Here is a 17,533-nt window from a genome sequence, read left to right as displayed (position 1 = left end):
TGCACAGTAGGTCATGTTTTGTTACAAATAACTCTCTCAAGATACCCCAAAAACTAAATATATATATATTTAAAATACTAAGAGCGTCAGAAAAGGGGAAAAAGAAAACTTCACCTTAACATAAATCCTAAGAAAAATATCTTTTCAGAATAAGAATATTCAGGAGACAAACCGCACGGTTAGCTGGATATGTAAAAAAAAAATATAGTAGATACGTTGTTTTTTGTTACAGATTAACATATACAGTAATCCCTCGCTATATAGCGCTTCGTCTTTCACGGCTTCACTCTATCACGGATTTTATATGTAAGCATATTTAAATATATATCGTGGATTTTTCGCTGATTCGTGGGTTTCAGTGGACAATGGGTCTTTTAATTTCTGGTGCATGCTTCCTCAGTTGGTTTGCCCAGTTGATCTCATACAAAGGACGCTATTGGCAGATGGCTGAGAAGATACCCAATCAGAGCATATATTACGTATTAAATAAAACTCCTCAAATATATTGTGAGCAGGGGGGCTGTTTGCACCCCTAGAGGATATGGACACTCATCTGAAAAATGCTGAAAGACTACCTTCACATTGCTCCCTTCCTTGCTGGGCTTACTTGTGGCTGCTTTGTTGCGCGATATGCTTCCCAAACGGTGCTTTGCATACTTAAAAGCCCAAACAGCACCTATTGATTTTTGATTGTTTGCTTTTCTCTCTCTCTCTCTCTTGCTCTGACATTCTCTGCTCCTGACAGAGGGGGTGTGAGCAGGGGGGCTGTTCACACCCCTAGAGGATACGGACGCTCGTCTAAAAAATGCTGAAAGACTACCTTCACATTGCTCCCTTCCTTGCTGGGCATACTTGTGGCTGCTTTGTCAAGCGATATGCTTTCTGCACGGTGCTTCACATACTTAAAAGCTCGAACAGCACCTATCGGTTTTTGATTGTTTGCTTTTCTCTCTCTCTCTCTCTCTCTCTCTCTCTCTCTCTCTCTCTCTCTCTTACATTCTCTGCGCCTGATGTGCACTCCTTTGAAGAGGAACATATGTTTCCATTCTTTTAATTGTGAGACGGAACTGTCATCTCTGTCTTGTCATGGAGCACGTTTAAACTTGTGAAAAATAGACAAATGTTTGTTTGCAGTGTTTGAATAAAGTTCCTGTCTCTCTACAACCTCCTGTGTTTCTGTGCAAATCTGTGACCCAAGCGTGCCAATATAAAAATAACCATATAAACATTTTACTTTGCGGATTTTCATCTATCACCGGGGGCTCTGGAATGTAACCCCCGCAATAGGTGAGGGATGACTGTATACACTACAGTTCAAAAGTTTTAGAAACCTCAGTTTTTCCAGTTTTTCTTCAAATTTTATCAGTTGAAATGCAATGAATGACCTGGTGAAAAAGATGAGTAGTTAACTGGCAGAGGTTACAACCTACAAATGTTCTGCAACAATTAACAATTTGCACAGGTGTTCCAACTTCTTTGGATTACTTAAAAACCCTCTGCCTTAAAGCTGACTTGGAACACACTGTGTTACTACACCCTCTAATGCAGGCATGTCAAACTCACTACCATTGGTGGGCCGCATCGACTGCCATACGTGCGTCAGCGGGCCGCACTGTAACAAATACTATTATACTGTTATACAAAGTTACTGTAGCTTTCTTTCCAATACTGAAAACTTTAAAAAATGTAACACTTAAAGTTTAAAGAAAAGCAATTTATTTCCATGCAGTCTCCATACAACAGTGTAGAATTAGAGTCTTAGCCTCTTAGCTAGGTCCTTATTATGTTATATTCATTATATTATATTCATTGCTTATATAGGAGCCTTACAGTGTGAGATTTATTTCTTTTGTCCCGACGCTTGGCATCTCTTGTTAGTAACCAGTTCGTCAATATCAGGCTTGAAATCTTGTGCAGCTGCAACTTTTATGAGGGATGAAAGGTGCTCAACAGTAAGTCTTGAGCGATGTGGGGTTTTGGTAGCTTTCATTAACGAAAACAATTGCTCACAATAGTAAGTGCTTCTGAACATTGACAGTACTCTCGATGCCAACTTATGGATCTGCACATACGAGGGTGGCAGGTAAGCATACAAGCCTGGCACACCAACTAACTGTTTGTTACAATACTAGCACAAAATTATATGAAACTAGAGCAAAAAAATGTGAAAAAATGCTGGCTGTTACTACTCGTGATGGTCAGTTCTGCCCAGTGGCCAGTCTCAGCAGCCCAGTCAGTAGTGTAGCCTTAGCAGGGGTGGCTCTAGGCTCGTGGCGGCCCTGGGCAGAGAAAGAATCAGTGGCCCCTTCACCTGACAATGGCAATACGGTATCTTATGCACGGCGGATGGCCACATCCGTTGCGGACACTGCATAGCCGCCTCGTGCTCATGACACGCTTCTATATACGCGTGTCTGTAACTTGAAAACCAAGTGGCGGCCCATGATATTCTCAATACGGCAGAACATTATAATACTACATATAGCTTACTGCTCAGACTCTAGTGACATTTGTAAATACAGCGTACTAATTATCAAGAAACAGAATGTTTTTCGGCCACATTGCCGTCAGCTGTGTCGTTATTTTCTCTTTCTGTTTTATATTCAATATACATTGGCGTGGCGGCCCCTGGGATTTGGTGGCACTGTGCAGGTGCACAGTTTGCACATGCCTAAGGCCACCCCTGCTGCCCGCTGCTGCAGCCTAGCACTTCAGTTGTGACGCTGCGGCTCATTAGCTTTGGTCAAGGCTCGTGGCTATACTAGCAGATGACGTTTCCGGTACCGTAATGCCATGGGAAAACGTGCTTTTGTCAGAAGGCAGAAGTAACAAAAGTCAATAAATAACACTGAAGATGCAGAATGATTCAATCACAAATGATAGTAATCATTTTGTACTAGTTCAGTGCTAACTAGGATCTGTCATGCTGGCCGCGTGTTTGACATGCCTGCTCTAATGTACTACTTGGACAATAACCAGTGATAGTGGCAAGAAAATAGCAATTGGCAAATGAAACGACAAGTATTATTACCCTTAGAAGTGTAAGCCTTTCATTTAGACAAATTTTTTTTAAAAATCGAAGTGTCACTAAATATGGTGTCCTACACAATCCAAAGGCAATTGGAAACTAAAAGAAACTCTAATAGGGAGAGATCTGGCAGAGTCAAAGTCACAATACAGTCAGAAGACAGCTTCAAGAACAGCTTAACAGTTTCTCAGTTTTTACTGTGAAGAGGAGACTTTGTGCTGCAGATTTAACAGGCCAAGTAGCAATAAAAAAGCCATTCCTTAAAGGACAAAATAGGGCCTTGAAAGGATGTGGACTACTGCAGACTAGAAGAAAAGTCTTACAGACAGATGAATCAAAATCTGAAATGTTCAGTTCATCATGCAGGGTGTTTGAACATCATCAGGTTGGTGAAAGGATTGTTCCTTGGTGTGTGACACCAACTGTCAGACATGGAGGTGGAAGTGTGATAGTCTGGAGTTCATTTGTTGGAGGCAGAGTTGGTGACTTGCACAGAGTGACTGGTATTCTCAATCAAAGGGTTACCACAGTTTGGGTGTTATTTGGATAAAATTTTGTACACCTAATGTATCCTTGACTTTTTTTTTATTTGGCATTGTTTATTTGTTCTATGCGTTGATTTCATTAAACATTAAGACATTGAGCTGTGTACATTCCCATAAAAACTGAAAAAAACTGAGGTGTTCTAAAACTTTTGACAAGTAATGTAGTACCAGTAAAAAGTCTGGACACATTAACTCATAGGAGGGTTTTTCTTTGTTTTACAGTTTTCTACATTTTACAATAATATTGAGGTCATCAAAACTATAAAATAAACTAAAATGTTTGTTACACAAATCTAAACTGTCCAGCCTTTGCCTTGGTGACAGCTTCACAAACTGTTGAAATTCTCTCGGCCACCTGGGATATTTTTTCCAACAGTCTTGACAAAGTTTCCTCATATGTTGAGCACTTGTTGGCTCCTATTTTTTTTGCTGTCTGGTCCAACTCATCCAAAACTATATCTAGTGTCTTTGGGTCGAGTGATTGTCGAGGCCCGGTCATCTGCTGCAGTACTTCATTACACTCTTTCTTTACTGCCACATACTATAGCTCTGTAAGAACCTAAAGATGTCTTTTGGGTGGTCTTGCTGTTTAAAAAAAAAAATGACAACAGAACTAAGCCCAAACTAAATGGGAAGGTGTGTCACTGCAGAATGCCATGGTAGCCATGCTGATTAAGTGTGTAGTCAATTCTAAGTTGACAGTGTCACTGGGAAAGCACTCCCATACCAGCACTTTACCCCATTACTTTATTGTTGGAATCACATGTTTAGCAATTATTTGCTCATGAAGACCCTTCTATTAGAACTACCAATCTCAAATTTGATCCCATAAGAGCAAAGGGCATATTTCCACTGGCCTGATGTCTACTGCATTTTTCTATGTGTCTCCCTCAGTGGTGTTTTTTTTATCTTTAAAACTTGAATGATGCCCTTGAGGTTTATTTGGCCTGTAATCTGAGGTGCAGTTAACTGGCAGTTTCTCAGGCTGCTAACTCTGATACATTGTTTTTTCTGCAGCTGAACTAAATCTTGGTCATCCTGTAACAACCCCTAAAAGGGAGCTAGTTTCATCATAATGCTTGATGGGTTTTGTGACTGCAAGTCCCTGAAGTTGTATGCATTGACTAACATTAGTTTGTCAAATTAATGATGAACTGTCATTGTTCTTTCTTAAGTTGAGTTGTTGCTTGGTCTTGGACTACTAGCACAAGAAATAACGGACCTTTAGCAAGTAAGGCAGTTGATGCCCATATTTCCTTGTCCCAGTACAACTAATTGACTTATACATATTGTCAATAAAATAAATTACTCAGATTAACTTGTAATAAGTAAACATTTCCCAACTCTAAATTTGTCTTAAGTTCTAAAAACTGAAATTTTTGTCTTTCAAAAAAATTTAGACACATTTCACTATATGTTATACTTGTTTAACTCTCTATGTGATAAAGAATCAATTGTTTGTTTTAGCAATAAATGTCAAGTATTTAATCATGTCTTTAAATCAAACATGTCTTTTAAGATTATGAAAAACTAGCTGAAATACCCAGCGTTGCCTGGGAGGAACATAGTGTTTGTTTTTTTTTTCTTTTTTAATTGTTTGAGAAAATTATAATTTAAAAAAAAAAAAAACACAACTTTAAAAATTAACAAACAATGAAGACTCACTAATGTGCTTGTCTTGCTGTCATGGTGCTCAAACATAAAGCATGCTGGCTATCACCTGTACACCTGATGAGCCCAAATAAGGGCGAAACACGGATTACGTACTCTTTGCATTATTTGACAGTAAACTGTGCAACACTCTATGATCTGCTTCTCACAACTGAGAGGGCACCATGGCGGATGCTTGTTAACTTGCAGACCAACCATTAGAGTTCAGACTACGAATGCTATGAATATATATATATATATATATATATATATACTAGGGGGCTTGCCCCCTGCTCGCTTCGCTCGTCAACCCCCATATTTGGTTTTCCGGATACACACTTTGAAGATTTTTTTTTTCTTTGAATTGTTGCTATTTCATTAGTTTCACTTTTATTTCAGAACTTCTGTAAAAACAATTTTTGTAATCAAACGAGTCCCAATATGCTGAATCTTTTTAATGAGGTCAGGATAGGTTTCTCTGTTTGGAATTTCAGCACAGACAAAACAATCTACATCATCAGCATTTAATAATTTTTTTTTTCAAAGTAAAAAAGTAAGTAGAGTTCTGCATTGGACTCCTGTCTGTAAAGTCGTGCTATTTTCCTCTCACAGTTCCAAAAGTACATGGGTTTACCAAGGTGATACCCCAGCTTTTGTCTAGGTTTTTGTACAAGGGCTAGACAGAACATTTTTGACTCCTGCTGTAAATTTAGGTTTTTAAATAAGCAGACAGATAAATATATATACATTAACAAAGTAACCAATAAATGCATGTGCGGTAAACTCCGTTTTTGAAATGCTCAAGATTCTTTATTTGTCACATGCATAGTTATAAAGGACAACACGCAGTGAAATGCATCCTGATCCGCTTATCAAAAACTGTGCAAAATTAGAAGAATATCAGTTAGATTAACAAAAAGTCATAGATCGAAAGATAACAGTATAGTAGAACATAATAAATAAGCTGCGGTGGGTTGGCACCCTGCCCGGGATTGGTTCTTGCCTTGTGCCCTGTGTTGGCTGGGATTGGCTCCAGCAGACCCCCGTGACCCTGTGTTCGGATTCAGCGGGTTAGAAAATGGATGGATGGATGGATAATAAATAAGTAAAATTATGTGAATAAAGTAGAATTAAGTGTTAAGGTGCAATAGTGTAGTAATTATTGTGCAAAACCAAAGTTAAACTGGTGCATAGTTAAATGAGGCAGTTTGTTTGTTTGTGCTACTGCGATCTTTACTTTTTTTGTATTTTCTAATTTTCCTACTTCCATATCCTTTAACTTTCTCCACATGTGTATAGCGCCGTTTTGTTTTTTTTTGTTTTTTTGAGCCTTTCTAATTTCCCTGGTTTCATAGTCTAACCTGCTCTGCATGTGTTTAGCGTCAATGTTTGTAAATGTCTCTATGAAGTTCTACTTTGTCTTTTACTCACTGTCATTTACTTCTGAGCCGGATTGGACGTGCTTTTTTTTCAATTCCACTTGTTCTGGGCTGATAATTACTTTCCTTATTTTCTGAATTTGCACCTCGATTATTCTTTTTTGCTCTTTTTTCTGTCCAATGCATTTGAGTCTCTTTTCTCCGCACTTCTTCGTTTAATCATCGATGTTTCATTTCTACCCTATTCATTTCATTTCTACCCTATTCATTTCTACCGTAATGACCTTATACACTTTATATGCACTGAGAGCCCTGGAGCTGTGTGTGCTGCATGACTGCCTTTACACTACTGATTTATTTTTTTTGATATTGCTTGTAAGTAGGGTGTGTCTTGCAAGACTCTCGTTCTATGTTCCCGTGAGACGCACCGTGGCAGGTCTCTTTCGTCTCGCGGGTCTGTAAATTATCTTCCGAGAAAGATCACGTATCGTAGACTATCAGGACAGGGGACAGGATTTCTTTTTATTATATATATATATATATATATATATATATATATATATATATATATGAGAGAGAGAGAGATATTCAGTAAAGGAAAATTGGTGATATGTGTGTATGAATTTTACATTCCAATTATTTACTACATAATTTGAATCATTTTTTGGATATTAAAGTATATGTTATTTTGTCTTGTTTTATAAATACCCTACACTTTGCAAGTTGTATTAAAAACTATTTTGAAATAGTACCTCTAGCTCATTTCATTTATATACCAGTATTGCTTATAATTCATCTAGCCAATATATTGAATTTTTACTAAATATATCTTATTCTTAGGAATCCCTGGAATTGCACCGCCCAGATTTTATCTCTAGATCCCGAGAAAGAATGAAGAGACTATTGTTGAAGGCGGAAGAAAGGAAGGAAGAAGCTTTATTTCAAAATGAACGAGAACAGCTGTTTTGCTGTGATGCGGAGAGAAACCGACTAGCCAATAACTTGCGCAGACTTTTGGACCAAGGTAAGCACGCTTCTCATTCACATTAAATGATGGATATTATTTTGATTTTTGTGGCAGGAAATATCATCATTGAACAATTCTTTACACCATAGTGGTTATACTCACACATGCATTTAAAATTCTTCAGAAAAGCTAAACATCTGTCCTACTAAAGACATAATAATTTTATGTTTTAGTCTCTTATATTAAAATGAAAGTAGGTTAGGTTACAAGTCCACCCAGTGATTTCTTCCTGAAAAATTTCCTTGGGTAACTAAATTCTTGGGTCAACCCACAAACCATAATCATGGCCATATATATGTAAGACACACAACACTTTGGATTAGACCTACATATAATGCATCTGTTAGTCAGATATGGTAAAGCGTACTCAGATAGTAATGACATAGTGGTGAAATGGAAAGCAAATGGCCCTAGTCCAGCAGAAACCAAGCGTTTTAAAACCAAAAAAGTAATTCAATAAATAAGTGCATGTCTTTAGATCCCCGGTGGTTTGTATAGTACAGAATAGTTTCCTTACAGTACAGATTAATTACTTTATGCAGGGTGATTCAAAAAAGAATTGAGCACATTCCGTAATTTATTACTCAGTAACTTAAGTATCATGTGAACATATAGTCTAAATCAATTTATAAAGGATCTTTCATTTTTTTTCTTAACATTACAAATGCTTAATGTGTACTCCTTGTGTCCCATGGCACATGTCAATCTTGTAGTCTGCTTTATCCTCGATCCTCTGTAGTGTAGTACCGCAGCTAGCTGGTACTGCTGCCACAAGTGTTCCCTAATTTCCCCAAGGCCAAAAAAATCTGTTAAAAAAAAAATAATAATAAAAATAAAAAATAAGGGTAGCACTGCAATTTTGTGTGCACTGCATGTTCAGAAAATACAATGAAATAGTTTTTCAAGTATATATTTAAAGATGTGTTAGCTTGTCACTTTTTTTTTTTTTCTTCAAATTTCAGAGATTTTCTACATGATATTCACTACTTGTCTCTGAAACATTAAAAAAAATGTGTCATTCAAACAGAATAATGTCATGATGCAAGTTTTAAATTATGTAATAGATTTTGTAATCATATGCCTATGTCAGATATTTACACCTTTAAAGACAATGCTTCATTTCTTGCATGTGTGGCACATAACCATTCCAGCATGCTGCCAAAAGTCTCTCCTAAATTTGCTGAAGCTTTCAAAGAAGATACAGTCTTGTTCTTTTCCCAGATATAAATTCATACTCGGTTTCACTAACATTCAACTGATTACTGGTTCTTTTACTTGTACCCTATTAACACCTTCTTCATTGCCTTTTCCAAAATCATTAGAGTGATAAGGTCAATAGTTTGAGTCATCCTTTCTCAAATGCTGTAATCAGCCAAATTCTTTACCAAACCAATTGTATGAAATGCTGATCTTGAAAGGCCCCTTTGATAAAGGCATTTGTCAATTAAAAAAAATATAAATGATTTTTGAAAGGTGTCCTTTGTCTTGCAAATACGTTGCATTGGTTAGACTTTCAAATACAACACCTTCAGCTGCCCTTAGCAGATCAAACACAACAACCATTTGACATGCTTCAGCTTTGATGCTTTCAGAACATCCTCTTTCAAGAACATGAGCTGTGAATGTCCTTCTTTAGTTTTCTTTTAAATTGTAAATGGAAATGGTTAAGCTTATTGTCAGCCTAAGAATAAAAAATAAAGGTTAAGTCAGTATTTAAATTACTTGCCTTGGAAAATCTAAGAAACACTGCCCTTTATTTCTGATAAAATACCCAGATAAATCCTAGAAATTTATAGGTTAAGTTAATTACAATAAAATTAATGTTTTTTTACCTCAAAAATTAAAAATGTTAAAGTTGGACATACATGCTACTGTATATTACATTTTCATCTGCATGTACTGGGGTATCTTACTTCTTTGATAGATTGTTTGACCTTTTTTTTTTTTATTATTGAAGAAAATCTTTCACAGAAAAGAGAAATTACCAAGAAAGAAATGTTCCTTAGATCAAAAAGGTAAGAATCTACTGTTTTAAACTTTGTACTGACTAAATTTTACTGCAAATCTATTAAGTTACTTTTGAAAATGTTTTTTTTGTTTGCCCAGATTAAAGGTCTTTAAAGGAATCCATTGTAGTCATAAAATCCGCACAGCAGTGAATTTAGCGTTTACTTTTTACATTTCTACTACAGCGCAGTGTATGGCTATACAGTAAATATTTTAGTTTTAAAACTTTTGAAATCAAATATATCCAAATTAATGACTCCATTTATATACAGCAAAAGAAAACTTATTGCTGTAAAGATGTTGTTGGCATGGAATTTGATTTGGTAAATCTCATACAGATAAAATCCACAGCAGCCAACAAGTGACCAGTTTAACCACAAACGATTAGACATGTGCATCAAATTAGTGTGGAGATTGATAGTGTATGCACACTGACAACTACTGTTATGGAAACCAGTAGTGTTGGTCTTGATTGACATATATTGTTTACTCGATAGTAGGGGGTGAGCAAGGTGCAGTGGGCTGGAAAAAAAACTATATAAATATTCTTTTGATTAATCCTTTTGATTTTCATTTATACTTAAGATATATGGTTCCCTCCATAATATTTGGGATAAAGACATGTTTTTTTTAATTGCCCAGAGCTGAATGGTTTTCAGTTTTGTAATCAAACAATTCATACATGATTAAATGTCAAATTCTCAGATTTTACTAATGGGAATATTTAAATATTTTAGTTTTAACATGTAGAAATGACAACACTTTTTATACAGATATTCACGCACCATTTTAGGGCATCATATTGTTTGGGACATGGTAATGGCATGTGCATTTAAAGTAGTCCTGTTTAGTACTTTATTGCCTATCCTTTGCGCGCAATGACAGCTTGAAATTTGTGATTCATAGACACCACCAGCTATTGAGTATGTTCTCTGGTGATGTGCTCTACCAAGCCTCTACTAGGTCCTATCTTAAGTTTCTACATGTTTTATGGGCCTCCTAAGATTTGTCTTCAGCATGAGGAAAGAATACTTAATTGGATTTACACTAAGTGACTGACTTGACCATTCAAGAACCTTCCAGTTTATAGCTTTGAGAAACTCCTGTGTTGCCATATCAGTATGTTTTGGATCATTATCCTGCTATAGGATAAAGCGCTGTCCAGTGAATCTGGATTTGCTTGAACCTGAACAAATAAGATGCTTCTATACACTTAAGAATTTATATTTATACTACCTTCAGCAATTATATCATCTGTGAAAACAAGTAATCCATACATGCCCAGGCCATAATACCCCACTTGCCCACAATGTCTCGGAGGTAAAGCGGTATGCTTTGGATCTTGGGCAGTTCCTATTTTACCTCCACTTCCTTTCTCTTATTATCAGTCTGATATAGGTTAACGATCCTATCTGTTCACAACAACTTTCCCCAGATTTCAGATTACACTTTTAAATTCTTGTTTGCAAACTATAATCTGGCTATCCTGTTTTGGTGGCTAACTAGTGGTTGGCCTCTTCTAGTATAACCTCTGTATTTTTGTTCAGGAAGTCTCCTGATGTTGGTAATAATTGGCAAATCTGCACCTGCCTCCTAGAAATTATTTTTGATCCCTTGGACAGGTGTTTGTAGATTCTTCTTCATTATGTTGAGAATTATTGTCATCGGCAATTGACATTTTCCTAGGCCTTACCAGTCCCTTTGCAATAACTAAGTTCACCAGTTCTCTTTCTTCTTAATAATGTCCAACATGGTTAACTTTGGTAATCCAAAGGTTTAGCCAGTGTCTCTTAGTTTTTTGGGTTTTTTTCTTTGTTTTTAGCCTCGTAATGGCTTCTTTGATTTTTATTAATAAAACTCTGGTCCTTGTGTCATGGCAGCAACAGACTGCAAAGGTAATCAGTAATTTGGACCCAAGACTAGATGCCAAAATCTCTCTTTTACCTGTACTAATTAAATCACAAACACTTGTGAAGCCAAATATATTATTAATAACATATATAATTTTATTTCTTCTGCGGCTAGAAAATATTCCCAGTTGCCTGAGGTCCGAAAACGGCAAGAAGAGGAGAGGAGACAAGCAGAATATCGATGTAACAGAAAGAAGGCTGAACAATACAAACGGGTAGGCAACACTGTGACCTTAACACTAGAATTGCTAGAGCCAACGAAAAAACTCGTAAATCTGGCCCAGTTTAAATCCCTTCACACCTCTCCTGTCAGCGTCTTTTATCTTCTAAATGTGTCGATAAGCCCAAGCAGCCTGCTATACCATCCCCCCAACCTCCACAGAACGGGCAAGAAGTTCTCCCAGTTCCTGCCTTGATTGATTATCTGGAAGTGAGCTACCCAGAATTGTAAGGAGAAATAATTTGATATATGTTTTGTGTCTACAACAATCTATGTAAACACATTATTAAAACAGAAACGTTTCTCATGTTTTAGTAATAAATAACAAAATGTAGACATGAACTGTATAATGTGTGATGGCTGATGGCCAAATATCAGATAAATACTTTTACAAAAGGTGACTTATAATCCGGAGGTCGTGAGTTTGAAACCGGCTCCCTGGCAAAGTTACCATTTTGAGTTGTGAGCTGCTCTTATTGTTAATATTATACAATAAAAACATACATTTGATTTGTGTCTGTAAATGTCGTTCTGAGGCAGTGGGGAGGGGAGAGGGGGAATGGCATAGCAGGCAGCTTGCTGCTTGGGATTATCGACACATTTAAAAGACAAAGGAGGCTAACGACCTAAAAAGACAAAAGAGGCTATTTACGAGCTTTTTCGTTGACTCTGGTAATTCTAGTGTTAACCTTAATTATTTGTGGAAATGAGTACATTTTTGGGAACTTGCACTGTATTACATAAAGTAGATTATATCTGAGCAGATGCTAGGTAGAAAATGCTTTGGTTTTTAGAAATAATTATTTATGTCTTCACTGAATGAAGATTGAAAATGTACAGTTACTATTGTACATTATGGCAATGTGAGTATAGCTTATACCCCTTTTTCTGCTACAGCTCAGAAACAGATGTGTCCTGGAACCTCATATAAAATCTCATGATTGACTACGAATTTGAAACCTACACAAATCCAAAGAAGGTCAACACAGCTGTGTTGACATTGTAGTTACAGATTGTTCTCAGGTGACAAAATGGCTATCCAACCTTACTGTTCTGTTAGCCATTTTTAAACACTTGAATTGAATTTGTTTTTTTGCTGTTCATATCTAAATCCATCCATTATCCAACCCGCTGAATCCGAACACAGGGTCACGGGGGTCTGCTGGAGCCAATCCCAGCCAACACAGGGCACAAGGCAGGAACCAATCCCGGGCAGGGTGCCAACCCACCACAGGACACACACAAACACACCCACACACTAGGGCCAATTTAGAATCACTAATCCACCTAACCTGCATGTCTTTGGACTGTGGGAGGAAACCGGAGCGCCCGGATGAAACCCACGCAGACACGGGGAGAACATGCAAACTCCACGCAGGGAGAACCCGGGTATCTAAATCACAATTTCATAAAAATACAAATGGAGCATGAATGCTTAGTGTATTTGGATGAGCTGGCAATGTGCAGTGTCACTTGGGAGCATTGGTCAGCAATGATGAAGTATACTGGAAAATCTGGAAGAAGCTGGTTGCACTGTGTCTAAAATAGTGCAGATAAATAATGAATAAATAAAAAATAAAACCAATGTGTAAGGAACAATCCACAAGAAAATACTCTCCTATTTTTGATATTTTCAGTTTACAAGATAGCACTTGGTTCTTGGTAGTGATAGAAAAGTATACTAGAATTAGTTGCACAGTAAGTTGTGTTTCATTTTTTATGGTGAAGAGAATGGATTATATTAAATCATGTTGCCAGTATTTTTTATTGTTTCAAAATATTTATCTTAATCAGATCCGAATGAGCATTGTGCTTTCAGTTTTTGACACACATAATTATATCCTAACATTAAAAATATAATTAATATGCACTCTTCACACCTGTTTCTCACATATAAAATTGCACAAAGTTCTGAAACAGCCAGCTACTTGCTATTTTTTAAGTGGGAAATGATAAGATAACTTAAATATTTTTATGGCAAGCTTATTAAGATGATATAAGAGATCTTGACTATTTGTGCTGTTAAGCTGTATTGATAATTTCTAATCCTAGCATTTCCCCTGACGTATGAACAGGCTCAGTTAAATTACTATATTTTTCTGACTACTGCCATTAGATTACAATTTACTGAATAAGGAGTTCCTGTGTTGTTGTGATCCAATCCAATAAATTTCAAGCTTTCATAACATTCATAACAATGGAAATGTGTGTCTATTAGAATTAAGTTTTTATTTAAAGTTCAGTGCTTTATGTTAAGACATTATTTTTGCAAAAAAATTGATAATGCTACGTTTATTTAAATTAATATTTTATGTAAGATTTACTTTTTGTAATCTTAAATATATCTAAAATATGTGAGGGCAGTTTAAATACAAAATACTTGCAAAGTGTATACATGGCCACTCATTGCTCAATAACCGTAACATGAACTCCTTATATAAAACTTACAGCAGTTGTTCAGGGCAAGGATGGCTAATCTAATTAATTTTGACCAGATTTTGATTTTGGTGCCAGATATGCTAGTTACAGAAATACTTTCAAAGGTTTACAGAGAATAGTGTGATAAGCAAAAAACATGCAGTTCTGTGGATGAGAAGTACCCTGTTAATGAGAGAGTTCTTAGAACTCTCTGAAGCTAGGAGAAAGGCTACAAATACTCAGACAGCAACAAAAGGGGCATACGGAAGGGCTTCTCTGAATGCACGAATGACTTTAAAGTTGAAGGGTAAAGTAATGCAGATAGATAGACAGATAGATCCATCCATCCAACCATCCATCCAAAGGGGAAATTCACATACTCCAGCAGCAGCATACTGATAAAAAACAATATTAAATTAAAGAGTGATAAAAACGCAGGTATAACAGACAATAATCTTGTATAGTGTTAACGTTTACCCCCACCGGAATTGAAGAGTCGCATTGTGTGGGGGAAGAACGATCTCCTCAGTCTGTCAGTGGAGCAGGACAGTGACAGCACTATATTGAATATATTGAATACTGAATATTGTGTGCAAGTAGATAAAATAAGGTAGGTCTTAGGCATTGTAAAACTAGGAGATGAAGAACTGAGGAGCATATAAAGGAGCATGGGTCTGAGAGTCAGATAGACCGTATCGACAAAGAGACTCAACCTAAGCAAGATCTGGAAAGAAGAGGTCAAAATAAATGTAGTAGAAATGTCCAACCTATGACTAAGAACACCAAATCTATAGTTAAGAAAAGAATCACTAGTCAAAAGTCTTTTACATTAAATTTATCCGAAAGTCAAACACATACCGTGTGTCTCCATGTTTTGTACATGCTTGTTCATGTCAGTGTTTACGTGTGCAGATAATAATCTACACTTGATCAAAGTTATGAGTTCACTTCAGAATGCTTACATTTATTTATCATAAGTGACACTTAAGCTAATTCCTAAGATGATGAACTAAGACAAATAGATTTTTATCTTCTCCCTTGTAAATGGGGGGTAAACTGTAAAATGTAGCTCTTATTGTATATATGCGTAGTAAATCCTTATATTGGGGAGGTAGATTTAGGCAAGAAGTAGTCAGAATATTCTAAGCTTGAAAAAAGACCATCTGAGTAATTTTTTTTTTTTATAATGTTAATGAATTTTTCAGCCAGTCATGTTTTTACACAAGTAGTCCTGACAAGAGATATTACATCTATTATAAATAATTACTTATGTTCATGTATTAATACTTAATCTATTTATTGCTGCCAAGGAGTACTGTTATACTTATAAAATCTTACCACAAGTCGATGGTTGTTAAGCTTTTTTTTTTTTTTTTTCAACTCAATTTTGACTTTTTTGTGTCTTCAAGACCCAGAATCGCTGCTGAACATCGTCCTGGGGTTGGGGTCCCCAAGTAGAATCACTGCCATCCATCATTCCAACGCAGGTTGTAAGAAAAGCAGTAGTGATTGCTTTAACTACCCACGGCAACCCATCGCAAGACACTCCACAAACCGTATGCATCCCTTTCCAAATTAGACACTGTTGTGAATCATGACTCTGTGCGACCCAAATTCAGACAACACACGACCCATAGTTTGAGAATCTATGTCATAAGTGATTAGAGCATTTCAAAGAGTGATCACGATTAGAATTTTTTAATACTGCAGTATATGCAGTAAATAACTCAAAACTTGTTTTGTCTTTTGCAGAAAATTACCAACCGCATTTTAGGAAGAAAAGCACCTTGGGAATGAAAAATGGACCTAGAGGATGACAGTGGGCCTTTTAACTACTGCTTTAAGTAGACCTTGTTTCTTTAACATTTTCTTACCTCAGTATTTTTCCTCATTGGTGTTTATTGTGTTTTAAGGTGTGAATACGAATCATTTTAATTTCATTCAGGGAACAAATGACAAACTGTTGGATTATGTTTATGTAAAACAAATGTGTGAGATTTTAAATAATGTTGTAATACATGTAGGTCTGGGTCTCTGCAGTCGCTATAGAAGAACATTCTTACTTTGTAACTTTTAGACCGCTGCCTTCTTCCGAAGAATATAAGTTTTAGATAGATAGATAGATAGATAGATAGATAGATAGATAGATAGATACTTTATTAATCCCGATGTTTTTATAAGTGTCTTCTCTAATAAATATTTGGACATGATACAGATATTGTTATTTTAACGTTTTCCCAAAAATATTGGAGTTGAAGTTATCTAGTGAAAGTACAGACTACCAGCTTTAACTTGAGGGACTTTACAGTTTGTATTGAAACCAATCCCCCCCTTCAAAATATATGTGTAATGAAGACATACACAAAAAATATTTCTCCAGCTGCAATTACTCAATGCAACTTAGAATAGCAATAATTTAAAAAAAAAAATCAGAATCACTGAGATTCTTTATGAAACGGTTTATATAATATTTTTCTTAATCCCCTTGAATTAAAAATGAAAATCTTCACTTCAATTACATCTTCATTGCTTCCTTTCAAATACATTGTGGTGGCGTACAGAGCCAAAATTATGAAAGTGGAGTCACTGTCCAAACACCTACCTACCTGGTCTTTTTTCGTGATCACTAAATCCAGTGTGTCTTGTGTTTTTCTAACAGTTAAACCTAACATTTAGATGTTTTTTCAGTCAGCACATTAATACATTAATAATGTTTTATTACAATATTTAATTGCTTTGCTTCAGAAGCATTAAGTTATGTAATTGTGTGAAAAAAAAACTTTTAAAGCCAGTGTTTAATTTTATTAAGTGAAAATATTTTAATACTTTGTATATTTTGGCAATGATGTAATTGTATGCTCTTTTATATATTTTTTATTTCTTTTGTTTATACAGCAATGAAAAATGAATGTATTTATTGGAAAAATAAATACCCACATTTTGTGCTTTGTTCATATTTATTTTTTATACCTTCATTTGCCATTGGATGGCATAATAACCTCAGAAAAAACATGAATTGTGTGCATTTGCTGCTTGGCTCCTGAAATGTTTGTAGCACACATAATATATCAGCTTATTTTATTCTTTATATGTCCTGCTCATGATAATAGCCTTTTAATTGTAGTCAGTCAATATGTAAATCATGTAACATTCACAGGTAATACTGAGATCACTAATCTGCTAGCTAATACAAGATTAGATTATCGATTTACTTGTTTCTTTCTGTTGGTGGCCTAGAGCTCACATTTTCCTTGATCGTTTCCATCTGTCTACTTTACTGTTTGCCTCTTTTCCATTTTACCTAGCTTTTCTTTTCTTTTTTTTATAAGCATTTTTTCCTTCTCTGTTG

The 17,533-nt window shown here is 35.9% G+C and overlaps 1 protein-coding gene across 1 annotated transcript in view; it reads left to right on the top strand.

Annotated features, from left to right (window-relative positions):
- Positions 1-17,132, top strand: part of alms1 (ALMS1 centrosome and basal body associated protein) — a 57,065-nt gene extending 39,933 nt beyond the window's left edge. Inside the window, exons 11-14 of the mRNA XM_051928533.1 lie at positions 7,443-7,626; positions 9,587-9,644; positions 11,662-11,761; positions 15,937-17,132. Coding sequence (XP_051784493.1) covers positions 7,443-7,626; positions 9,587-9,644; positions 11,662-11,761; positions 15,937-15,981 — 387 coding nt within the window. The 3' untranslated portion in view covers positions 15,982-17,132. The remainder of the gene's footprint in view (positions 1-7,442; positions 7,627-9,586; positions 9,645-11,661; positions 11,762-15,936) is intronic.
- Positions 17,133-17,533: the final 401 nt, after the last annotated feature.

Source organism: Erpetoichthys calabaricus, chromosome 5, assembly GCF_900747795.2.
Source record: "Erpetoichthys calabaricus chromosome 5, fErpCal1.3, whole genome shotgun sequence".
Taxonomy (NCBI): domain Eukaryota; kingdom Metazoa; phylum Chordata; class Cladistia; order Polypteriformes; family Polypteridae; genus Erpetoichthys; species Erpetoichthys calabaricus.
This window is presented reverse-complemented; position numbering and strand designations above follow the sequence as displayed.